The 27,570-nt window shown below is 39.1% G+C and overlaps 1 protein-coding gene across 3 annotated transcripts in view; it reads right to left on the bottom strand.

Moving 5' to 3' along the window:
• Ppp1r1c (protein phosphatase 1 regulatory inhibitor subunit 1C) overlaps positions 1-27,570 on the bottom strand; it is a 94,783-nt gene that overhangs the window by 41,030 nt on the left and 26,183 nt on the right. For 2 of the 3 annotated variants that reach the window (XM_032901970.1, XM_032901971.1), the window contains exons 3-4: positions 6,754-6,788; positions 3,725-3,785 (exon numbers count right to left, since the gene is read on the bottom strand). The exons of the other annotated variant lie outside the window; for it this stretch is intronic. In XM_032901970.1, coding sequence (XP_032757861.1) covers positions 3,725-3,785; positions 6,754-6,788 — 96 coding nt within the window. The remainder of the gene's footprint in view (positions 1-3,724; positions 3,786-6,753; positions 6,789-27,570) is intronic. 3 annotated transcript variants of the gene reach the window in all.

The following is a 27,570-nucleotide window of genomic DNA, read 5'->3' as shown; positions in this document are numbered from 1 at the left end:
AAGAAGAGAAATATAATACGAATGGGCTCTGTCACACTAAGTGGATTTTCTATCTGCTCCTCTGTTTAATGTTCAAGTTTCCACTTAAATCAATAGCACCCACTTTGCAGTTGAACATATTTGAATTCCAGTAGAACACACACACACACACACACACACACACACACACACACACACACACACGGGGTGGAAATAAGTCAGCATTTCCTGTGCCAGGATTCAAATTCACTTTGCTTTTCAGAAAACAAGATTCAAGCAATCCAACAATAATTTAATTGGCTGTTTTGTAAATTGCAGGCTGCCCACCACATAAATAAATACTAGGAAAGTGCACAGGAATCTCTAGTCATCAGCTGTCCATTTGATTATAATTATCAAAACTTCCTCCTTATCTGATCATAAAGCACTAGATTACAGGGTGAGGGGAAAGCAGCACTTCTGATGAAAATGTCAACTTCTGTCATTTTTAAGAACAATATACCTCTTAAATTTATGATTGGCCCCTATAGTTTTAAAAACTGTGGCACAGGATATCTAAAACACAACAACCTGTCAGAGAAGAGTGATTGAGGACTTCTGATTTGAAGGGATAAAATATTATCATGCCTGGTAAATAATTGTTAAATTGTGGCAATGAAAATGAGTGTCAACCAGAGGGAGACACATGTGCTCCAAGGTGCTCTCGCTGTCTGCAGTCTGCTCTGTTTGATAGATTTGTAATGGGCTTGGATTAAGAATATGACAGATAAATTTATTTTCTCTGTGGATGGCTCACCCCTGAGATAATCGAAACCAAAGTGAAAGGTGGAATCAGGACAATCTATGCTATGTTAGTCTAACAGCCTGGCTCTAGAGACAGAAAATCTTATTGAAATGACAGTTCTGACTTCCATTTTGCTGGAGAAAAAAAAAGACATAGTTGACAATAAGAAATTTTTGGTGAATATGGAAATCAGTACAAGACCAAGGATCAGAAATTTTAGATTCATGGCCAGCTTACTATTTGTCGAGACACGCACATAGGTGCCTGCAAAAGCTAATCAGGTGGAGGTTGTATCAAGAAATTAAGTTTGGGGGCATGAAGGAAATTTCAGACATAGCTGCCTCTTTGTCTGCTGGTCTGTCCTCACTTGAAATATTAGGTTGATTTTAAAAGATGTATTTAGATACAATGGAAACTATTAGGAAATCGAGAATGTGTGTAAAGAAACAAAATGATATCAGGGTGGGATACAGACCTGAAGGAAGTCTTGAAATATTTACGTGTCTAATATTGAATTTTGGTGTAGGAAGTAGCAAAGTTGAAAAGAGCAGTAACAGCACAGGTCATAAATACACACTCGAAAGGGCCTTCCTAGTAGTTGAAGTGCCCAGAAAGAAGCTAGGTAACTTCACACAGTCCAGTGGAGTACTGGCCATCGTCATCCCCACACCTCCAACTCTGCTGGACCCAACCCTGCTTCCTTACCTACCCAACTCTTTTCCTTGACCCACGTAGACCAATTATCTGAACAGCTAGGGACAGTTTACCAAGATCGAGAAAACCAGAGAAGAGTTTTATAGGTTTGGTTCAGATATATTAAGTTTATAAAGGCCGATAGCATCCGGGTGAAGAAATTTAGTAGTTAGTGGCAAACTGGAGATCTTGGGGGTCATCAACACAGCCCTCCAGACACTGTGCCTGGTCAAACAGCATTCTAGGCTCTGCCTTATGTCTTGCCCTTTTGCATTTTCCCCTGACACAAACAGGACACAGTAGTATGCTTTTTCTAAGCCTACTGTCTGTACTACAGTAATTTCAAAAGAAAGGAAAAATGAAAATACTCCGTAGGTTAGTGAGGGGCAGGAGCAGGGTGAAGTTCATTCCTTTCTACCTTGTCTCCATACCCTGTAACTCCTCAAACAAAAGAAGATAGGCTCTGCCTTCTTGGTTTTCTAGCCAGTTAGTCACTGGCTCCTTCAGGAAGCTGTAGACTTTCCTTCACTGTAGACCGCCTCAGAACACATTTTGTTTTGTTTTGTTTTTCTTCGCTCATGTTGATTGCCCCTGTTGGTGCTTTGCACTCTCAGCAAACCAGTCTACACTCACTGCAACATTCCACTGCAGTCTGAAGAACTTTCATTTGGGGCAGCCATATTAACATGTTTAGCGTCTCAATAACACTCTCTTTGTCCAGCCATCTTTAACATGCTTAAATCTCCTCATTGTGCTCACAAGAGGCCATATGTTACCATTGGTTAAACTGGTTTTCAGGAACAGATACTAGACTGAGAAAATCATTCCAATTTGGTTTTTTCTTTTATCGTACACTGAAAAGTGACATAGACATTCCCTAACTGATTCGTGTCAATACCTGAGGCCTCCTTGATGCCTATACTTTCTTAAGGCCGGGACTCATTGCTGCAGATGCTGAACAATCTCTCGACCCTGCAGGATGGAGTTATACTAAAAGATGCTTTGATAGAAGCAGCTTCTCTGAGTGCTAGAGTCCCACATTCTTAGGATATTTGAGAGCTAAAAATAACGAGCACCGTGGCCCCTTAGGCCTTTGAGTTTAAGATTTTCCTTTCAAAATAATATAGTTATTCTCTGAGGACACCAGGACAGTACTACTTTATTTAGCTTAAGCTAACCCAAAATAGAACAGAGGAAATAATTGAGCCACTGCACATACATCTTCACTGTCGTCCATTCATGCCAAAACTGATGTGTCTTGAGAACTACTAACCACTCACAACGAAGAACTATGAACCCTACACTGATCTTTAGACACTGATACCTAGGAACTCAATAATCGTCTTGGGATAAACTACAATGCAGATGAACGCATCATTTACTGTTCTTTCTACAGACGCGGCCTTTTATGACTGCACAGGACAGAAGTTTACTGAAAGTAGCTATGGGTCCATTTATATCCCACCTCCCTGAAAAGAAGAATAAAAAGTGGAAGCGCTAGCTCCGGTTTAGACCTCTAAGCTTCCCCGCTTCTTCCACACTGAGTCAGAGCTGGAGGGCAGTGTGATGGACCCTGCGCCAACAACCAGGCAGCCAAACTGGAATGGGAGATGCTGGCCTGAACAGTCGCTGCCTTGTGTCAGGAACATTTTTGTGTGAAAAAGAAAAGGGGCCTTTCTTGGAACTAGTATTTGTCAAAATCCTGATACACTTAAATGTTACTTGGCAGTTCTAATTTTGAGAAGTTCTGGGGCGATGCCAGCCCCTGAGCCAGCATTCTCTGATGTGATCTGGGCAGCTGCTTGAAGTACAGCAAACTGGTGCTCGATTGGGTTCCGTAGATCTGCTCCTGATGTGAAGCAGCGAGGAGATGCTTGACCGACATCTCCACCTAGCCCAACTCTTCTGCTTTGCTTAACTTAGGGGGGAAAACAAACTAGTAACCATGTGCCCATCAACAAGAACAATCAGAGGTTTGGGGAGAATTCTTTCAAAGGAAAAATATAAATAAAGATTAAAGAAAAAGTCGTTATTTTGAAAATTGATTTCTTCCCTCCCATTCTAAGGTTCTGAAACTCTGAAGTTACCAATTCTTCAACTGCTAATTTCACCCATGATGAAACGGAGCTTCAGAGAGGTGAAATCTTCCCCACCTCCACCCTGTTGCTAGAAGCACAGCTGAGACAAGCATACATGATCAGCAGGCAAACGGCCTGCCAATCCTGACAGCCATTGCTCAGGACACCCCAGAGTGATACCCAGCAGTACCTTTCATGGTCGGTGGCGTGTACACACTCTGCTTCCTTTGCTTAGGGGATGCGTTCTGGGACTGTGGACAAGGAAATGGAAAGCATTAGACGTGCATTACAAGTACAATGCTGTCAGACCTGTGAAGCAGACAAAACTGCACTGTATCTCAAAGGGCTTTGTGAGGTCTCCCTGTCGAGACGTAGTGCTGTAGCTGTAATCACTTATGGACACGCTCAGTGACGCCACAGACCTTCACGCTATATGAACCAAACGGAGTCTTCCATCATAAAATTCACATGTATGGTGATTTCTAATTTTTTTACTACACCCATTTGTTTGCTGTGTGTGTATTCTTGTGGGTGTACACATCTCATGGTGCGTGTGTGTAGGTCGGAGGACAATTTGTAGAGTTGCTTCTTTCCTTCTACAATGGAGGTCCTGGAGATCAAACTTGAGGTGTCAGACTTGGTGGCAAGTGCCTTAACCTATTAAGCCAGATTGCTTGCCTCCAGATTAGTTTATTTAAAGAAAATAAAAGATATTAATTAAATTGTAAAAATTATATGAGTTCTGATACAAGGTATATTTCAAAAATATGTCAGTGATATATATATACATATATATATGACATATATAATGTATACATATATGCATATGTTATCTGCCTCTATAATTAATGAGGGTAGCAAAGGAAAAGTTTGAGTTCTTCATTCATAAAAACAATCTTAATTAGCCACATTCAATCTAAACCCTGCTTTTATTCAGAATGATAAGGTAAAGTCATATGCTTTTGTTTGTCCAAAAACTAAGTCCTTTCTTATCAAAACTGCTCTATAGCATTGTCACCTAAATATCCCAGATCAAGTTTTACTTTTAAAAGGATAAAAATAAAAACACACTTTAGGATCAAAACCACCATTCTATGATCATGTGGAATCATCTCTATGTTATGAATAATTATTCTCATTATTGATATAGTTCATTCATCAATCAGATTGCGTCCAAGTGACTTTTTTTTAGCAATGTGTTTATTGAAAGGAGAAAGATGGAGTGCTGCCTAGCATACATGAAGCCTTGTATTTGAACTCCATCATATCATAAAACAGAGGATAGCTGTATATGTCTGTAATCCTACTACTAGAGAAATGGAAGAAGGAGGGTCAGAAGTTCAAGGCTAGCCACTACCATTTAGTGACACTGAGCTCAGCCTGGGCTACTTGAGAGTTTGTGTCAAAAGGAAAAGTTAAAAATTGCATATTAAATTATACTTCAATGTGATGAATGAAAAGGGTCCTAATCAATGAGTTCTGGTGTTTGAAGTGATCTTTGCTGAGCAAAACTGAAGTATAAAAAAGTTACAACATATATATATATATATAAGGGACGGTGTTATGTTTCTATTCATATAAGAAGGAATCTGAGGTGTAGAATTTTAAGGAAAATAGAAATTATTTTTTGATGTTTTAACTTGTTTGTGCAAGCTAAATTGTCCTTGAAATCATCGTCCAGATGGTATTTATTCTTTACTGATGCAAAATAAATCTATCGAAAAGTAAAGGTAAGAAAATTGAAACAGATACTTGACAAATGCTTGGTCTCTGAGCAAGCTGCAGAAGAGATCGTTTCTCTCCTTTTACTGAGGATGAAACCCAGGGTCTCACACACCAGTGCTTTGGTAGCAGTCTGCATTGACGCTAACTGTATGGGTGATTGATGATTCTGAGGTATCGTTCTTGTTTTAGTCATGTCAGGCTGATCTTGATTAGCAGTCACTACCTCTAGGATTTCATGCATTTTCCCCCATATACACACTCTAAGATATGTAGAAAGTTAACTCTACAGAGAGGTCATGTTATCTCTTCGTAGGGTATAGGTGAAACATAATGAAACCTGCTTCACATAAGTGCTTAGTTTCCAAAGCCATTTTGCACTGACTGTCTCAGTAAATTGTTTAAAACTGTGCAAAATGCTATTTGGTTGGTTGCAATTTCTAGAATTTCTTCCTTGGGTGCCATATGCTTAGTCATGATCATGAAAACTATTTATACCCGCAGCCCATTCATTCTCTCTTTGCCCCATTACTGGAGCTATATAATTCTTTACATTTTATGTAGTCTAGCAGATCCCTACGTCTCACCTGCCTCCAACTTTCTATCTGAATTCTACCTGCATATAGACATGAAAAAGTTGAGAGCTGTACAAGGTTCAGACTGGCACTGAATTTTTATTTGAGCATGTTATTTGGTTAGCCCACAAGTTCTGGTTACCAAGGCTCCAGAGGAACTCATTTTACCGGGACGTCAGCTATGGGACAGTGGTGGTTTGAATATCCTTGGCCCAGGGAGTGGCAGTATTTGGAGGTGTGGCCTTGTTGGAGGAAGTGTGTCCCTGTAGCCGTAGGCTCTGAGAGAGCTTCCTCTTAGTTGCCTCAGGTTGTCAGTGTTCGGTGTGCCTTCAGAACAAGATGTAGAACTCTCAGCTCTTCCAACACCGTACCTGCCTGGAGCCTGCTGGGCTTCTAGATGTGGTGTTAATGGAAATCCCTAAGGGCTGAGTTGGGCTCTAAAGAGCTAAAGACCTTGTAAGATGTGCCTGGCCCTACCTCCATCTCTTTACTCCTGAATCTCCTGTAGCCTAGGCCTGCCTATCATGTTCACATATAAACACTGAGGAAATTAAAACTATGGGTTACAAGTCTCACCACTAAAATTGAGGTTTCAGCTTAGACATTTTTGCATTGCTTAGAGTTTCAGAGAAAGGCAGGGCTTTTCCTTAGACTGCTTTACTGCCCATTCAGGAAAAGCAACGTAAGTACTATCTCTAGCTTCATTTAGGTCGTTCATTTGTGTTATCTATGTCATCATCACCCACACGGTTAATACTGATGTAGACTAGTGCCAAAGAATTCTGTTACAAAGATTATGGTGGGTCAAGACTATGTGTGAGACCCTGGGTTGGATCCTCAGAATAAGAGGAAAGAACAAAAACACTGTGATATTACCACAGTTGTGTTTTAACACATGTATACAAAACATAGGGAAACTTACTTCTTGTGTGTTGGTCACCCTCTTCTCATCAATTTCTGAAAGAGAAGTTGATATAATTCATTAGAAATGTTATTGTCTTTCTTGTAACTGCATGCTAATATTTCCAAAACCATATATAGAAACATTTTAAACAATTGCCATATGATTATATAACAACTGTGAAGTAGGGCTGAGAAGGACAAGGAGACAGGTGAGCTGTCCTGTGAGATTCTTTTCCCAAAAAGTCAAGAAAACACATGGGGAAACCTTGCACTTGACAACCCAGATTGCCAGCCCTCAGCATCCAAAGGGGACACCAGGGAAATGACTCAGAACTGTGTCAAGACATGCACATCCTTCTGTTCTAATCTATTTTCCTGCATTTACCAATATTGTTGGGATATTTCTGTTCAAAAGTGTCATAGACAAGTCCTGATTTTATGTCAGCTTAATCTCCATAACTCCTAAGAGGACAATAGTCTCCCTTCCATTGGGCTCTATACAGAGTCAGCAATTGCCATACCTTTCTTATGAGAATGTTCTGAGCCTTCTCACAGAGAGGAATTGAGGGTGGGATGTGTGTGATCATGTCTACCACTCCACAGAGGCCTGTTTGGGGTTGAGTCTTTCTTTCCTCTTCATTTTATTCGGATTCTGTCTTGGATTCTTGATCCATAGGATCCTATTGATCCTTTCCCATTCTTTATGTTAGTCTCCAAACCAAAAGACTAACCTAATGGTCCAAAACTGAATGAAGAATTTGGCCAAGAATATCAACAACTTAAGTGGCTGAATACAAAATTAACCAGGGAAAATAAGTAACCCTCCTATAGACAAATGATCAATGGAGTGAGAAAGAAATCAGGGAAATAACACCATTGGCATAGCCTCAAATAATATAAAATATCTTGGGGATAATGATAACCAAGCAAGTGTATGATGATAAACTTTAAGATATTGAAGGAAAACTTGCAGAAAATATCAGAAGATGGAAAAGTTCCACCACGTTTGCGGATTGGCAGGATTAATACCACAAAAAATGGCCATCTTACAAACAGCAGTCTACAGATTCAATATAGGCACAGTTAGACCTGAATGTACCGTGCAGTTAGGCAGAGCTAGCTATAGATAGTAAACAAGTTTCTCTCTAGACATGAATGTATGTGCTTTCATGTACATTTATGTATTCTTTGTAAAATGACTGGAAAGCTTCAATATATCAGGGCAGAAACTGTTGCCGTCACATGTTCATGAGACACCACATGTAACGGACTGTAGCAATGCCAGCCCAGTGGTGGATTGTAATGTGACCACATCAGTCAGCACCGGGCTTGTGCTCTAGGGCTTCTCAGTGTTTGAGCTAGTATCTAATCTAACATTTGTAACATCAGAACGCACTCCAATTATTCACTTCGAACATATTTTATTCTCTCATAAGACACATGAAAAGCATCTCTTTTCAGTAAGAACTACATTCATTTTATAATTCAATATGACTTTCATTGGTTTGGTTGTTATGGTGACAAAATTCACTTTGTTGTAGAAGCAAAGACAAAAGAAAAAAAAAAAAACCTCCATCCTATATCTCCATCTTGAAAGTAAAGAATTAAAATTAAGTAAGCTTCAAGTCAAAGGGACTCACACTGAGGTAAAGATGTTCAAAAAAGTGTTACAGATTTTAAAGTTCACTGCTGATTTATTTATTTTCCTTCCTAGGCTGCTGTTGGATGGGGACGAATAATCCTTCCTGCCCTCCTGACACCTTATATAAACTCACAGTGTCTGCTCACAGTACACATTTACAAGAAGAATAAAGACAAACACTGTGTTCCTAATAATTTTTACCATGGAAGTTGCCACCAACAAAGGAGACCCATAAAAGCACACTCGAGTCTCGCCAGCTCTCTGTAACATCATCATGACATTTATAGTGGCCACATGGTCTCTGCTGGGCTACAGAGTGTGAACCTCATGGCCAACTTCAGCAATTTTCAGGAATACTAGATCTCCAATAAAATATGCGAAGAGATCTTTGTATTCAAATATTGTCAAACATGCTCAGTAACTAGAAAATAACAGTACTTTTGGGTATAATTGATCAAAATAAATTTGTAATTGATGATAAGCTTTCTAGACAGTTATTCATAATTTAAAAACTACAAAATTTGTTGACTAGAAATCTCTCTGCAGTTACGATAATATGATGCTCTTTTCTAAGGACCAGAATTTATATCCTAGCACCCATGTCTGGTGATTCTCGAATTCCTATAATTCTAGCTCTAAGTGATCAGATGTCCTCTTCTGGTGAATGTAGTCACACATTCAAGCAAACACAGTCACATAGACACACATGTAGATATACAGACACAGATACACACATAGACACAGACTCATTCATAGACACACACAGAGACATGTACACAGATACAGATAGTCACACATAGATACACACATACATAGACACACAGACATATACAGACATACACATAGACATAGAGACACACAGAGACACACATACAGACCCAGACACACACCAAAACAAACACATACATAGATACAGACTCACTCATAGACAGACGCACAGACACATGTACAGAAACAGACACACAAATACACATATACATACAGAAACACACAGATACATACACACATAGACACACAGACATACACAGACACACATATAAACATAAAGACACACAGACACACAGACAGACCCAGACACACATCAACACAGACACACAGACACACACTGAAACATATAGATACACAGACACACACAGAAACACACACACAAATCATATTAAAGCTATTACTTTTCCAGAGAGATTTACAGAGTTTTTACTTTTAATCCTCTCCTCTTTCAATAGTCAAATGCCTATAGACATCATCATGCTAAGTGATTCAAAAGGGAATCAGAAAAGGAATCAGGAAAAATAAGGATCTTTGATTTTGCTCTGTGAGTTTCTGGAGACTGGAAAGAAATTAAAATCAAGGTGTGTATGTGTTTGTGTATGTGTATACAAGTATGCATATATATGTATGTATGTATATATATGAGAAATTCATATAAATTCTCATATATGAATATGAAAAATGTAGCATGGTAAAGTTATATTTAATATACTCTTGGTTGAATTAGCCTTGCGAACCAACTCAAACCAAAAAGAAATGAATAATTTATGCAGGGCATCTCTTGCAGAACAGCACTAGTTTATAAATAGAAGGCTCTGGTGGGGAGAGATACAATTTCTTAGGCTAAATTCCAAAGATGCAAACTCCTGCTGTATTTAGAGAAGTAGAGAAGGACACTCGAGCCTTCACTTTAAGCAACTATTGTAGAAATGCAAACGAGAAAAGTCAGTTCAGACAAAATTGGAGAACTTCAAGTAAAAACAGTATTGCAAAATGATGTGCTGAAGACTTTTCCTGTTCAAAGGGGAAGAGCAGTGACCGGCTAACCATAAAAAGACGTGACTGGAAAGGTGAAGCCGTGGTCAGAGGGAGGCACACAACTCTGGGAACCTGAAACATTAAAAGTAACAAAGTAACACACAAAAGCACAGCGGAGTAAGCAGGTGAGAAACGGGGTCCAAGTGGCTCTGGAATCCAGAAGTAGGCAGAAGCAGCTGGAATTTTCAGAGCATCTGTACAAAGAGTGACTTCCTGTGTGAAAGAAACAAAAGCTAGACTTGCAGCCTGGTACCAAGAATGCACAAGTTTTACTTACGCTGGCAAAAAAAAAAACCTCCTACACACATATCCAGGGCAAGACAGGCAGTAAGGGACAAGTGGACTAGATGACTAAGGAACTGGAATAGAAACGCCAATCCTAATAGACTCCTTAATTTCCTTTCCTCAAGATGCAAAATGCTGCTTGAAATAGGGACATGCCACCTCACTAAACTGGAACCAGGTTCCATATTCATTATACAATCAAGTGGCATAAAAGAAGCAGTTAGCATGAGTAATCATAACCCAAGTAGGCAGAATTCATTAAAATAGGGTTGAACTTCGTAAAACCACCAGAGTGTGTGTGGTGTGTGTGTGTGTGTGTGTGTGTGTGTGTGTGTGTGTGTGTGTTAGCGTTATGTAAGCATAACTCACAATGATAGGGACACACATACACTCCAGGGTGGGGAAGACAGACAGAGACAGAGAGAGACAGACAGAGAGGCAGAAACAGAGAAGAGAGAGAGAGAGAGAGAGAGAGAGAGAGAGAGAGAGAGAGAGAGAGAGAGAGAGAGATGAACACCCTAGCCTAGTAGGAGGAAGAAAAATTAAGATTTGTTTCAGTATTATTTTCTTCCTGTTACATTGATCTGTTTGTTTGGTCATTTATCGTGAGTCACTCCTTTAAATTGAATCTACCAAAAAGATAAAGTGAGTTCCTGAAATGAGAGACTTTGAGTGGAAATAAAAGCTAAAGTTTTTATTTAAATTCTATCATTTCTGTGAAACACAAAGTCACTTAATACCACTGATTTCTACCAAATTTGTCATTAAAATTATAATTCTATTGTAGACGACTTAAGATTTTCACAAAACATAAGACCATGTGTAATATTTATAATAATGTCAATCTCAAAAGGAGTTTATGAAAAAATAGTCATCAATATAGATTATCACATTTATACCCTTATAACTGCAACCAATGTTATGAATGTCTAAATTACATCACGGTAATAGATTTGGGGATGTTGCTAGTTAACTGCTAGTTAGTAATCCTGCCCCTGTGAGCAAGTAATATTTATAGTTAAGTAACACTTGTATTAGTGTTTTTCATATTAGTGTCTTCTAAGGCAAGAATACTCTTCTAGGTACAAAGTTTCTACACACTCTAATAACAAAGCTTAAACTGAATGAAGTTATGTAGATTTAAAAGGAATGAATATAATAATTTCTTGACTGATAATTTTTATGTTTTCACTGGAGATCCCTAAATATATAATATATAATTGTATATATATAGTTATATATATTTGGGTCAAAATACATTTATAAAATTATTTTTGTTGCTGCTTCATATTTTAATTTTGCTACTGTTGTGAATCATAATGTAAAAATATCACGAAAGGGCCATCTGGGTCCCAAAGGGGTTGTGACCCCCATGTTGAGAACCACTGGTCTAGAAATAGGAGTCAGTTGAGGAGATGGCACAGGTGTAACATGCATGTTACTAAGTGACAGGACCTCAGTTCAGATCAGACCCTCAGCACTCAGACAGGGGTGCTGGACACAGCCAAGCAAGTCTGTGACCTAGCACTAGGGAGGCAGAAACAGGCAGGTCCCCAGAAATCACCGGCTAACCTGGCTCATTGAGAAAGCCAGTCCCACAATATAAGGCAGGGAATAACTAAGAAAAACAACACACACACTCATACACACACACACACACACACACACACACACACACACACACACACACACACACACGGTGGGGAGGATCTCACCCATACATGGTCTGGACCACAAGATATTTCACATTCATCCTGTATGCTAATTTCCTTCTGCGTGTGAATGTGAGAATATGTTCCTGAATTATTACTGATTAGAAAAGTATGCTGTAGATTCATTTGCATAGGTCCATTAATAATGCTCAAGGCATCCTTCAGTTTTATGTCTAATCCTTCTATCTAGGAAGTAAAGTTACCCAGGCTAGCAGTAAGCTTGGATAGGACCCTAAATCCTTGGCTTATTTTCATTGCTTTTAGTTTTTCATGTTTGCTAGCATGACTAAACATTATTTTTATTTTATATGAGAGTAACACTTCAAAAAACAACTTATAGTTCTGTGCACGTGGTGTGTGTGTGTGTGTGTGTGTGTGGTGTGTCAGTGTGTGTGTGTGTGTGTGTGTGTGTGTGTGTGTGTGCGCGCGCGCGCGCGCGCGCGCCCTAAAGGCTTCATTACAAGGAGACTGGTGCTATGTTTGGCGGTCTCTAAAGGAATTTACCATCAGATCTCTGAAAATGACAGTGAAATCTAAATCGTAGCCTTTTAGCTGATTCTCTATTTCCTTTCGCAGATTTGAAGATGAGACATCCTTCTCAGGAACACATCTAGTGCTCATGTGAACCATTAAACCTGTATGACTAAACAATACATAATGGAGACAAGGAAGGTCAGGGACTCCACAGAGGGCTTTGAGTCTACAAGCTCGGGATGATCAGCACAGTGAGTTTCCAACACTAAATAGGAATACACCAAGTGCAGATGAGGGATGGTGTTGTACTGCTGGGCACACCAGAAGCCTTTAGGTTTGCCATCAGCCTTGTGGTTTTTGTATCCTGGTTTAGAATAACCATGCGAAGCATCCTGGATACATCTACCCTGCATTTATTATAAGATGCAAAGAACTGAGCTGACTGCTGGATACTTCCTCATAGCTGGGCTAGGTAGAGCAAGGCTCTCTTGAGGCAGCTTTGGTGACCCCTCTCACAGTGGCTTCCCTAGCTCTCTCACTAGCCATTTGACTGGAAGCCTGCCCTTCCCTGCTGGAGGCCTGTTACTCAACTCACCAAACTGAGCCACCAGGCAGTGGTTTCTTCTATGTTCTCTTCTACACTCTCAGATGGTACAACTGGGGTCCAAATTGAAACTACCAGAGCAGTGAATTTATGTGCAGTGGGAAGGGAGATGTGGAGAAAATAAACCGCGAAGCCCAACTCCAGCCTGCTGTGCCAAGAGTCACTTGGCCATATTTTCTCTTCAGCACTATTTCCATTCTTTCCTTTTTATAGAAAATTGTAGATAACCTCATTAGCAGATCAATTTTCCCCCAGAGTCCTCCATAAAATAACTGATTTTAAGGGCTACCCAACAGGACCAGGGTGTATTGTGTGGACTGTCAGTACCAATGAGAAGAAAATGGCAGTGCAAACCTCAAGATGGTGTAGAGCACTCAAGCCCTGTTGTTTTCTGACTCCAAATTACATTTCTGCTCACCTGTCTCAGTTTCTGTGGCTGCTTTCCAGCAGATGAACAGAGAACAGAAAACGCAGGGTCTGTGAAGTCCCCAGAACACTTTTTCATGAGTCTTCCTGACTTTTATGAATTTAGCTTCTCTTATTAAGAATTAGTCATCCTCCCACTCTCAAGTTACTAGAGGACCTAAAGGTTGGGCTTTGAGGCTTCTTTTTTTTTTAAGTTTGAGTTTGACTTTGTCACACTTCTTCCAGGAAAACAATTTTATTTTGAGTTGGTAGCAATTTTAAACATGATGATTCTAAAAAGAAAACCCCATGGAAATAAAGACCAAGAGAATCGATGATAAAATATAGATTTTTACATTAAGATAATACGTCAGCATAAAGATAATTCCCTGATGTTGTTCAGGGAAATGGTAGAGAAATCAATGGAGTAGCTATTAATAAAATTCAACATCACTCAATGTTGTGTATTGTGCCGTTTTTAGCAATAGTTTCTTTCAAATAGTCATAATTTGAGTAATTGTGGTTTTAGCCATTTTTAATCATCACCATTTATTTTATCTGTCTTTTACTTAAAATAGCACATCACTATTTGCTTTTAACAGAATTCTCAAATGAAGTGCACTGAGCTATGAGTGGAGATGACTGAGCCGACCAGCAGAGGGAATGATGGGGTTATTTGGGGTTATTTGGAGAACACCTGCTTTCCCTATGAGACTTGGGCTAGTGCATTTGGAATAGAATTGGCTGTTCACCAGTATTTGGGATAATTATTTGTTTCCATGCCAGAGAAATACTTCTTCTTCAACAGGTTGATAACACTGTCAAGTGACTTACTGCACCTTCCTTGAGATCTTCATAAAATGTAATCACTTTCCATTTCTAGAAAAGATAACATAATACAAGCAAATACACAAATTTTTTTTATTTATCATATATTTTGTTTCTTGTCATGAATTAAACTTAGAAGCTTAAACTTCTAATCTCTATTTCTAATTTGAATTGATGAAAATTTGGGGGACTACAACTCACAAATCAAATCTATAAGCACTCACATACACCTACGTATATGTGACCACACACACATACACACACACACACACACACACACACACACACACACACACACACACACATCCTCCACATACATGAAACAGAGAAATGATACCTCCCAGGGAGCATGATGCTTTTCAGCTTTATAAGGGTGATGCAGGACAAAGGGTACAAAGTTTCAATTGCGTGGAATAAATGACTCTAAAAAATCAAGGTACAGCTTGAGAACATGGTTTATATTGTTATACTGGTAGATTACCCAAAATAGTAGATTTCTGGTGCTCTTCCAAAAACAGAGAGAGAAAGAGGATAAAGGGAAAGAAAGAAGATAGATGTGGTGGGAAAACAGCCAATGATCAGAATTCTGTTTTAAGACATTATCCTAAGAGGTAGGTCGTCACTGGGCTGCAGAAGCCACCCAGTGAGGATGGCAGAACTCAGGCAATGGGTGATGAATCATTGGATCAGGCTGGAGAAATGCTTACAAGAAAGCTTTGCCTACTGACTGGATGGGTGTGGATGCAGGGACCAGCAATAAAACACAGGGGTTTAAAGATCATACCCAGTGTCTGGATCAGATTTTGAGTTTTCATGAAATTGATGGTTTTGAGGTGATTGTTCATTATACAAGTAGGGAAAACCCAGAAAAGGGCATGCTCAGGACTAAAAGACCAGTGGAAGACAGAATGGGGAGATAGAGAGCAAAGGCAAAGGCAGAGAGGTAGAGAAAGAGGGCTTGGTGAAAACCCTGCCTGTGTGACTACACAGTTCAAGGAAAGGTTGAAAAAGCCAGGCCCATAAATGGACAAGAGTAGCAATCGGTGAGACTGGAAGCTTCCCTGATGACCTACATGGACAGTCATTTCCCAGAGCACACCCGGATCTGTTTGGGGCCAGCACTCTCCTTTTGAATATGTGGTGCGTACTCAAGGCGTCTATGTGGCATCTGCTGTCTGCACAGATCATTTACATATCATACTTGGCCTTGTATGTGATAAGAAATATGAGCGCCGTTTCCCATGCTCAATGGTAACAGGAAGGGCGTGGTAGCATGTTAACCAAACATTTTAGCTTGTGTTCCTGCTTCCTTTATGGTTCAGCACATAACAGCCATGCTTCAGATCTCCGGAGCAAGCTTGGCAGAAGGTCAAGGGTGTCATAAGACTCCTTGGAAATCAGTTCTCTCTAAATAAAGTGTTAGCGGTTCAAGAAAAATAATTTAAGAACAGATGGAGCAAATTTGCTTCCACACGCATGAATCTGAACATAAAGTGGTTGACCAAACACATTTCACATTCCTCCAATAGAACTCTATGAATATTAAATTGAAAGAAAAATGCTGAGTGAGATGTTCTGCTTTTCTGGTCCTTGGCTGTTATCCTCAATATTCATTTTTTTTTTCAAATGTGTCTATTGTTTGGGGCTGCCTAACTCACTTAAGGTCAAGGAGAATGTCTCAAGGTAAATATTTTTATCTTCATTTTATAAAAATGATTGTTTGTAGCTCACATCTTTCCACCCTCCCCAGATTTTTAAAATAGTTAAAATTAAACAGTTGAAAAATAAAACCATCTTTTGATTTATCTCCAGTTAATGTGGTTGATGCCCCTGCTTCTTCTACAGTTAATATCTACCAGTTCCTCAATATCATTGATGTGACTTGTCATCTGCCTCCTTGACATGGGATGGCCCATTGTAAAAGCTCATATACACTAAGGTTCTCAGGAGAAAAGGCCAGACCTATTTTACAGCTCTCACAAAGCTGATTAGCTGTTCAGAATTCTGGGATTGTAGAGTCAAATATTGCAGATCCAGAACAAAATAATATAGAGATTTTTTTCATCTTATAATAGCTATTCACTGCTTCTCTGGGCATCTCTCTGTCTGCCCTAACACCCTATCACGTGGAACTTTTTGAAGTGTATTAACAGATCTAGCTTCTCCCGCTGCGAAGGCCAAGACTACCATCCCAGTGTCTCAAAGCTATAGCAGAGATTTCCCATTGTGTTGAAACCCATATGCCTGATGTTCTCACCCACATGTTTGAAAAATTCCTTTATTTATAACTTTTTCTGCTCTATAACTATGAAATTGTTTCCACATTAAATGTGGTATTTGGGCAATCTGAATAAACCATGTTCCTGAGGCATGGTTATTCATATTTGGCTCAGGAATAAAATATCTCTTCTTGCTTTGAGGGTAAGAGTTGTTTTGCAATGACAAAGAAGAACTGAGTACATTTCAGATCAAGGTACGGGCATTATAATTGTGTTACTGAAGTAAAAGAACCCATGTACTTGTTCATAGCAAACCCATGGATCTTTCCTTTCTTCTGGGAGATCCTTGTCTGTAAGAATCACATGCAGGCAGAGTGAATGCTCCTAGAACAATTTGCGGACAGCAGAGGACTGGAGCCAATAGACAAGAACTGCAAGCACTTGTTCTTCAAGTGAAAGTCAGTCAATGTGATGATCACCTCCCATTTCTTCAGTTTGATAACTCTAGTATAGTAAGATATAACATATATAACCCGTGTTTGCTTCTCATAGCCTCTCAGCACAATAAAGCCTTCATTCTGCACCATGCTTAACATTGCCTGGTGGCGGGGGGGGGGGCAGGAACCAGAGGCTGGATATCCCAGACACCTAGGATAAAATCAAATATGACTGGCAAAAAAAAGTCAATGAAATTATTTTGTTATACTTGTAGACGAGAGTCTAACTTAATAGTCATCAGAAAGGCTTCATTCAACAACTGATAGGAGCAGATGCAGAGGCCCAGAGCCAATCCTTAGGCAGAGCTTGGGGAGATCCATGGAAGAGGAGGAGAAGGAATGTAAGAACCAGATGGGTCAAGAATACCAGGAGAATATGGCCCACAGAATCAACTAAGCATAACTCATAGGGGCTCACAGAGACTGAAGCAACTGTCAGAGAGCCTTATGGATTGGACCCAGGTCCTCTGCTCATATGTAATGGTTGTGTGTCTCAGTGTTCTTGTGGGACTCCTAACAGTGGGAGCAGGGATATGTCTGACTCTTTTGTGTGCTTTTTGTATCCTTTTTCTCCTCCTGGGTTGCCTCAAGCCTTAATAAGAAGTACGGGCCTAGTCCTATTGTTATTCGTTTATGCCATGTTTGGTTGATATCCCTTGGAGGCCTATTCTCTTCTGATGAAAAATGGAAGTGGATCTCAGGGAGAGTGGAGGGGAGGAGAATGACTGGAAGGAGAAGAAGGAGGGGAAACTGCAGTTGGCATGTAATGTATGAAACAAGAAATAAATAAATTCAAATTTTAGCAAATCTGGAGAAAAATATTGTGAAAAGAACAAAATATTAAGATGCTTTCAGTGGAGTCCCACTGCTCCTCTTGTGTGGTTAACAACTTGTGAGCTGTAGAATGCATTATAATTCAAAATTATTTTCCATTTTTAAAGTCACAGTCTTTGTGTGTGATTGTTTCCCTACCCCCAAAATGGGAAAATGGATCAAAGGCATAATAAAATGAGTGAGTGTATCATGGATTCCTACAGTGAAACCATTCTGGGCTTGGAAAGAAACTAAGCTTTCTCCCCCAGGGGATTTACAATTGGCAGTAAGAAGGCCAGGAAGTAAAGTTTCTGCTGAAAAAGATTCACGATTCCTCACAGAAATTTTTTTCTTAATATTTAGGCACTTGCATGACTAACTAGATGTTTATTCTTTGAAAACTGATTTGAACAGTGACTCAGGGTCGTGGAAATGAAAAAGAGAGAATTTTTACTTAGGCGTTCAAATGTAAGATCTAACTTTGTACAGTAACCACCATCTCGTCATCAAGCATGCATTCATTTATATAATAAACTTTGTAAAGCAGGACTGCTGGGAAGGAGTGAAGCCGAGTGAATTCAGATTCATGGCAGACTGATGTGGACATGGCATATAGTCTAGTCTCTTTCCATCCTTCCATCCCTTCACATGCAAATAAGACTGGGTACCAAATTCTGCTGGTCTTGGTAGTAGGAATTTAAGGCCAAACCAGAAAGGATAGAACCACTAAAACAATTAAATTAAAAAGGAAATTAATAAAAGGGAAACAGATCATGGTAAATGACTTGAGAACATGAGTGCTTCTTATTTTGGTGGCCTAAAAAAAATCATTTCCTTTAGTAACAAAATTAGCAACAGTGGGGGAATTATAATTTTCCCGTTTTGAACACTTTGAAAACACTATGCTTTGCCTCTGGGTGTCTGGATATACTTGAATCCTACACACTTGCTGTTATTGAGGTATGTGCGACTTTCTTATATTCTCCATTTGAAGACTGTCATTTGTCAGCCAGAACTAGCTTATACTGTCTAGAATTGAAGTATAAATGGCCAACCAGACCAGCACTATCCTCAGAAGTGTAGTCTATTTGTACATGATGTCAAGTCGATGTGCTAAACACTGTCTGATCCACTTTTGCTCTCTGTCCTCAAAGACTGTTTTTCAGTTCCTCAAAAGCAACAACCTGTTTCCTACCTCGAGGCTCATCTTTTTTGCATAAATCTCCCCTCTTCCTTGCTTTGTGCTTTATATATTCATTTCATTATAAGGCCTCTTTGATCTCCAGACTAGGTTACATCTGTCTTGTTATACACTCTAATGGCAACTGTGAACCTTTTGCAGAATTTATTGTAGTTATGATAAACTAGTTTTTTCATCTTCTGCATGACAGTCACTTATCTATTGCTGTATCAAAACTTCATGAGTAAGGCAACTTAGAAAAGAAAGCATTTGATTGCTGTTCATGGTTCCTTGCGGTAGTAGGGTCTCTGATCATCATGGCAGGGAGGCTGGCAGCAGGCAGGCAAGTGTGGCACTGGAACAGAGTAGCTGAGAGCTTACAAATCTAGACAACAATCATAAGGCAGAGAGAGAGAGAGAGAGAGAGAGAGAGAGAGAGAGAGAGAGAGAGAGAGAGAGAGAGAGAGACTAGATGATGGCAGGGCTTTTAAACCTCATACCCAACCCCACTGACACACCTCCCCCTACAAGGCCACACTTCCTAATCCTTCCCAAATAGTTCTACCAACTGTGTAATAAGCATTCAAATAGATGAGTCAATAGAGGTCATTCTCATTGAAAACACCACAATCTGCTTAAGATCATCCTCTATACATGTGCTCTAAGTATGAACTTTTAAGTATATACTTAAAAATGTTTCATTAAACAGATAAGTTAGTGAACAAATGTGTTGTGGGATGTTCACAGGGTTAAAGTCTAGGATTACAAAAGGTTCCCTGGATGTGAATCTGCATAGACAAAGATGAAAGGGTGCATTCCTGGACAGTCAGAATTCCTCATAGGAAGAATGGACAGCATGAACAAAAGGGCACACATACAAAATAGATTGCTGTGCCCAGGTACAGAAACTATGTGGAGACAAATTCAGTTATGGTGTTAGGGGTTCACAGACATGGTTTACAGACCTCTTGCTGTACTGTGGGTGTAATTTTTGAAGGGATATAAGTAGTAAATTGATATGATCAGATGTGGATTTTAGCGATACCATTTCATAGAAAGGGGAGAATGGAATAAAGGTTGACACCACAATTCAGATATGACTATTATAAAATTACAGAGAGGAGATAGATAGATAGATAGATAGATAGATAGATAGATAGATAGATAGATAGATAGATAGATAGATAGATAGATAGATACACAGATATACAGATACACAGATACATAGATATATAGATAGATAAAGTCAAAAAAGGAAAGAAAAGAAAAATATTAACTGGAGATAAAGTCAAACTGCATTAGCAGGCCCAAGAAGAAATGGTAGATGATGAATTCACAACTAAATTCTGAAGAAGGTTGCCTTTGGAGAGCAGAAGATTCTAAGATGCCTGGAGTGTTCAAGATTTGGCTTTAAAATAAAAGGTCTGCAGAACCTTGCTAACAAGAACAGAGAGCACCAGTAGTTAATGAATACTTTATCCATCCTCTCATGCCACACTAACCCTCATAATGGGCTTTGTTATTGTCAATACTTTTATAGAGAGCACCACTTTGTACAACCGTTAACAGTAATTGGTGAAGAAGCTCTTGAGGCAGGAGCCATAGTTCTGAGCCCACCCAGTATACATATTAACTATATACTGCTCTCCAGGAAGTAGAGACACAGAATACAGTGGTAGTGAACTTATTTAACTTTTAAAAGGACATTTTGGTAGGGATCTATTTTGCCACAAGTTTCTGAAGGCCATTGGGATATGTCGGTGAACGAAACGGACAAGGATCTGTCTACTCGTGGGATTTTAAATTTTTCTCTAGCAGTGGAAACATAAAATAACAGGAAACAATGCTTAACCTATAAAGTATACTATGTAGCAATAGACCATACTTGTGAAAAGAACCAGTAGATATACTGATTCCCCTGCAAGCTTTATAGCAGGCAGGTACCAATAAGTAAATTCTGGGAACAGATACTGCAAAACCTGTTTCATTAGACAGGGAATGATCACTGGTTGCAAAACTCCCTCATTCCTGGCATTCCTGAAAGAGCAGCTGCATAAATTATTCCAGTAACTGAGGTAAGCTGTGTATTTAACTCTTCTGGCTTCTCTGGTACTAATCTGTGTGCACAAGGCCTTTTTGTCTTCAACAAATGAAGTGATTAAGCTCATAAATTTACCCTAGGAGATTAACATTTGAGCATTGGCTTGAAAGAGCTGAAGAGGAGATCATGATACAAATGTACCTGTTGATATTTAGCTGTGATAAGCTATACAGGCTTAGATTTTTTAAACCTACTTTAATAAGGGTTCTCAAACACACCAACTCCCCTTCTAGTCCACCATCCAAAGGTAGGGGAAAAAAGATGTTAAATAGGACAGGGGATATGGACCTGCTTTGAAGTAATTCCTTGCGGTGATTTCAAACGCAGTTTGTCAGGATACCAGCAGTCCAGTTCATTAGTGTCAGGATAGCAAACACGAATCTGCAGCAGTGGCACAACCCAGCAGAAACCACCAGGCCTTTGTCGAATTAGCACTTGCCAGCAGGAGTGACCAGGATCAGCCAGAGATGCCTCTCTCAATGATGAGAAGATCAGCAAAGACTAAGACTTGAGACCAACAAAGCATTGCAAAGCTGGCTATGCAAGTGTGTCATCACTTTCCGTTGATTTAGATGTTCTCCAAACATCACCTGTCCTCCCATGGGTATCGCCTCAACAAAGCACCACATGAGGTGGCCTTACCACATGAGTCTGTATCACCTGACATATCCAGAAACTTCCCCTTCAAAACCAGCATGTTATTGTTTCCTGAAGTATGACTTGCTCAGCTGAAAGATAGGCACCCTTGCAGTTTTGGGTGAACTATGAGAGTTTTGGAATAGGTTTCCTATACTATGATAGATCAGGGTTACATTATTGAAAATCAAAGATTTAAATGCATACCAACAATGTGCCTTCAGTTAATGGTTGCTGGGTCTGGCATGGCCTTGGTGGGGAAAGATTGTCATGGCTCCTGTCCCTGAGACAGGGACCTCCACAAATGTTGATGGTGGCTGTGGGCATAGGTTTGTCTAATAATATGCATATTTTATGTTTCTCCTTCAAAGAATGTCCTCTCTACTAACATTAATGACTCCATGATAGTCATAGACAGCACAAGGCAAAGGTGTGTCTAATCTCTCAGCAAAATTGTAAATGCTGGAACCTCCAGGACAGCCCTTAAGGTTGTAGAAAAGGACTGTAAAAATATGACTTTGAAAATATATCATTCCTCAACTGCACAAAAATATAATGATGCAATATGAATTTTATAAGGAGCGTCACAGATCTAAAGGAACAGAGGCAGGTACATTATGAGTCAGCTTGATAGAAAGATACAAAGACAGGCAGATACAAATACAGGCAGATTCCTGAGTTCAAGATCAGCTTGGTACAGAGCTAATTTAAGTCCAGGTGTGATAGAAATGGTAATTTCTGGACAGGGTCCCACCCTGTTAGTTTATTGTCTGTTCATCACAGAAGCAAGCAGATCTCTGAATTCATTTTGCAATGTTAAAAGAAAAACTGTCCTTGCTGTCTAAGAATTAAAGTGCTTGGGGTCATGGGATGCTGATTCATGGGATGGATAATCAAAAGGGAACCTGGAATGAACGACTGGATTGATATGTAAAATAAGACTGGGCTTATGATCTGCAAGAGATGAGCTATTCAGAGAATTAATTTTTAGAATAGCAAGAGAGAACTGCTTGGAGAACTGTCCCCAGCAGAACATGAGAGAGAGCTGTCTGAAGATCTCCAGAGAGAGCAGATTAGAGAGAAAGAAAGCAGAACAAAGAGAAAGCAGGCTAGAAAGCTGAGTGGCACAGACATTGGCTGCCAGGTCTGACGTTGAGTACTTTGTTTCTGCTGCTCCCAGACACCACTTCTCTCAAAACCCCTCTCTAAGCCGAGACTTATTGACTTTGGCAAATGGGGGGGGGTAGTCTGTCAAATTTTGAACTGACAGCCAAAGAGATTCCTTAGATAAGGAAAGAAAATTGTCAACTGTTATCACCAGTCCCCAAGTCTGAGAGACGCCATGATATGCAACATGGACAAAATAAAACATGACAGGGTTCTTATTGTATAGCGTTCTTAATTTTTAAAGCAAAACCAAAGTGGTATATTTAATTAAATGGTAAATCTACTCATGGTTGTTCCCAAACAACATGTCATGGGATCTTGGTTGTAGGAGGACAATGTGTGTGTCAAAGAACTGAATTCATGTTGCAGTTAGCTGAAAATATGAGTATTTGACAAGAAAAGGAGACAGCTCATTGTAACATGAGTCTTTTCTAAGTAAGTGTTGCTAACCTTTGGGCTTCTTCGCTAAGGTTCTGATGGATTATTTAAAGTTATATTTGAAACCATGTTCAAATCCCAAGCCATTAGGAATCTTTCTGAGTATAACTAAAGCTATGTAAATATTATCTGGTTTTATTTATCTTTTGCTTTTGAATATTTATGGTCTGAATGTTGAGCAACTTAAAGACTTTATTCCACAGAAAGATAATCTAAGCTTGTTTAAAAAAAAAAAAGTCTCCAACTGCAACAGAGAAAGAGTATGGATGTCTGCTGGTAAAAAGTAATCTGAGTGTTTCTCTTTGTGTAAATGCATGTATAAGAAAAGAGGAATGTGCTGTAGTTGTGATAGGAAGTCCTGGGAATTAAAAGTCGGGCTTCACTTACACAGAAAAGGGCTCTACTACGTCACACACCAGAGCTCTACTGCGGTTGCCTTCCACAGAACAGATATTTACACCACTTAAAATACTTCCGATATTAAACTCTGCTATTTCTTCCATTTATTGGGTCAAAGACAATGAGGAAAATTTTAGAAGTTGGTAAAGTTCAATTATTTCTTCACCAGAGGTAGCAGTGTTTTTTGAAGATTAACTTAGAGATTCTAATAAAAATTAGCAAAGAACACAGCTTTCAAACATCTGAACATTCTGATTGGTTTTTTGTTTGTTTTTAATTCCTACATTACTGACCTTCTTTTATGACATGTAGTTGTAGGAATGGACAGATGACCATGAATAATCTTTGTATCATGGTTGCCTCACACTATCTTTCTACTTTAAGTTATCTGGGTTTCACCATCACTTTGTACGAAGCCTCACAGAAATGCTCTTCTGAACGCCATCATGCTTAAGGGTACTTGTATTTTGATTTATGGAAAGAACATTACGAAAATATCAGACCACAGTCTCTTTAATTCCAAGGATCTATTGCCTTTTGATCTACTACAATTTATGTGCTGTGAGGAGAAACTTGCTTTTGCTAGTGCATCTGCAGAATTACTATGGAATTTAAATACTATGTTAATTGCTAGAATACATTTTATGTAATTCTTAAACCTTCGATAATAATTTATTGTAATATTATAATTGTTAATATAATTAATTATAATAATTATAAGTACATTTTCTAGATCATTAGATGCTATTCTAATCCCCTAACCTTTCTCTCATTATCATATTTGTGTTTATGATTTTAAAGTCTTTTTTGTTTTCTTGTTCTTTTCTTTCTTTTGTTTCCCTTTCCTCCTCTTCCTCATCCTCTTCCTCTTCTTCCTCCTCCTCTTCCTCCTTTTCTTTGGATTCTACAGGGCAATAATCCTGTAGAATTGCCTTTGTTTTTTCAGTCTGTCTTATAACTTGATATTAGTCCCAATCATCCTGAAGTCTTTTCTCATGTGTGGGACTCTACTTCTAGCTTCCCTGGGTTGTTTCATTCTGTAGGAAATTTGTCTCTGGTCTGCAGTGCTGTCATTTTGTCTTTTGCCATGGCTCTTCTCATCTCATGTGCATCCATGTAACTGTGATGGGTGATTCTAAGTATTTATGTGTCATTAAACACTGAAAAGTCTATGTCTGTATTCCGTGCATCATAGATTTCCCATGCCAGCTTCTTTATTTGTCTTCGACAAGGCTGCACGGTAATTCTTATTTCTCAGTAACATGCCCACAAAGTTGGCATGGGATTTTTCTATTTTAATAGAATAAGCTATGGATTTTTATCATATCACACTGAGTTATTTACCTTCTTGCCCGTTACAATGGAAGACCAGATTTTTTTTTTTTTTTGCCACTTCTGCATAACCCAAATGTATTTAGCAGAGGAAGAAGGAAGAAAAACAAAACACTGTAGTCTTTACTCTGGAATTGTAGCATATTATTAATTCCCTACACTAGGGCTCATGTCTCATATTGGCAGCATATTTTATTCATAAGCAAAATGCAAGTGCTTTTCCTACTGAGTGCAGGGCCTGCTTGGGAAGATCTCTAATGGTCTCTCAGTTTTGCCTGAGAGTATGTCACAGTGATGACAGCTCAGACTTTCCAAGATTTCATTTCTCCTTCAAGGTATCTTTGACTTTCTCTTGATGGCAATCTCTTCACAGGGAGTGTAAAACTTACAGAACTGTGCTGCGTTCCTTAGAAGTATAGAGGTGGCAATGGGATGAGCAACTGGTCTGATTTGGGAGAAAATCACCTATTTCCTTCTGTGTGATTTTTCCAAGTTCATGACATGGATGCCTTTAGTCACCTTTGTGCTGTTCTTGAAGTTTCACTGCCTTTAAAGAGTCAATGACAACAGAGCAAGGAGAATGTATTATACCGGATTGTGACCTTGCCTGTCTGTGCCTCTGATGCTACCTGCCTCCAGCCTCACTCCCAGGCTAGCCTGTGCTCTCTCATTACCTCCTGAGTCTAATTGAAAATGTAAATTGACTTAAGTGTGAAGACAGCACTAACTAAAATATGTTCCTTAATTTGTTTTCTGCAGCCTGTGGAGAAGAAGAGTTCTTTAATTAAATTATTTGTTTAATATAAATAATAGCATCAATTAACTAAATAGTTATGTTCAACATTGCTTAAGCAAACAGTTTCAAACCAGAGTGTAAGAAACAAGCCCCTGTAAGTTTCTCATTTACGGGCCTTGTCAGGCAGTGTCTTGCAGTCTAAGTCTTCCTTAACTTGAGGCTTTTAGCTGTGACTTCTGCTCTGCTAGCTATTTCTGACTAAGGTATTTTCCAAGCTCATAGGACATGCTGGTGGAAGCTCTCACGACTGAAGTGGTCATCCTCTGTTTATAATGGCCACTCTCTGTTCTGAGTGGGAGTGGGTAACTTGCCCCTGGACACTCTCCAGAGCTCACTGATGGCCTCTTTACCCAACATCCTTCCCTTCGTTAGATTCCATCTCTCTGGCCTTTCTTACTGGCTGGAGTAAAAAGACAGAAATGACCACATTCTCTGTCTCTGTCTCTCTCTGTCTCTCTTTCTCTGTCTCCACACCCCACCTGACTCTTTTCAGTTTGTAAAATCTTAAGAAAACAAAAATTTGTTCAAATAGGCAAAATTTGATGATTGGGGGGTCATATCACTAGATTCATACTCTCCCTCCCTTGTAGAAATCTTATAAAATCCTACTCTCTCCACCTCCTGCATAACAGAACATTACTACCACATCTGCAAGTGACAGGTACCTGCAGTTTACCTGAATTAGATAGATGCCTTCCACTCCAGCTCATACCTTCCCATTACAGACTTTGAATATGATGTTATAATTCATAATAAATTAAAATACCTGACATGCCCTCAAGCCATGCTTCTTCATAAAAGCATTCGTTCTCATATAAACTCTATACTTTTAATTGTTACAAGATGCTATAAAGCAATTTTAGAGTTTTATTTGTTTTGGCTTTGCAGGCCAATTGCTGCTTCTCACTGAGCCATTTCTGACAGAGACTTGGATTTTTTACCAATTAGAAATTAAGAGACTACACTGATTTTTATTAGAACAAAATATGTACTGCCACTGCCGTAAAGTTGTCAAAATAAAAATATAGTTCCATTACGGTTATGATATAAATGTATTCAAGAGGCCAATTAAAATTTTTAATTTCAAAGCTATCTTTTATTTATAAATTTTCGGACAGAATTCAAGTTGAAGTATTAGAATATCCCCCAAAATTTCAGAAGGTTTTTAAAAAATTAAATTACAAATTTCCACTTACAAAACCCTAAATGAAAAAATGTGTTTCATAAAGTATTTGTTTCCCAATAGGTGGAGATATTTTACAGGACAGACACAGACAGCAAGTACTGAGCGCTTCTGCTCTGTCTGTAGAGCAAGCTTATTTTATAAACCTGCTTGATCTACTACAGCAACTGCATCTCCATGAGCAATCGGAAAGCAACACATTCACATTCCAGATCGGCAAACAAAAAGAAAGTCGCATTTGCTCCCAAAACTCTACCACTCTGCTGTCCATCAGCAAGGCATTTGATTAGATCTCTACTAATAAATTTTTCATTTAAGT

Source organism: Rattus rattus, chromosome 5 (assembly GCF_011064425.1).
Source record: "Rattus rattus isolate New Zealand chromosome 5, Rrattus_CSIRO_v1, whole genome shotgun sequence".
In the NCBI taxonomy this organism is placed as follows: Eukaryota; Metazoa; Chordata; class Mammalia; order Rodentia; family Muridae; genus Rattus; species Rattus rattus.
This window is presented reverse-complemented; position numbering and strand designations above follow the sequence as displayed.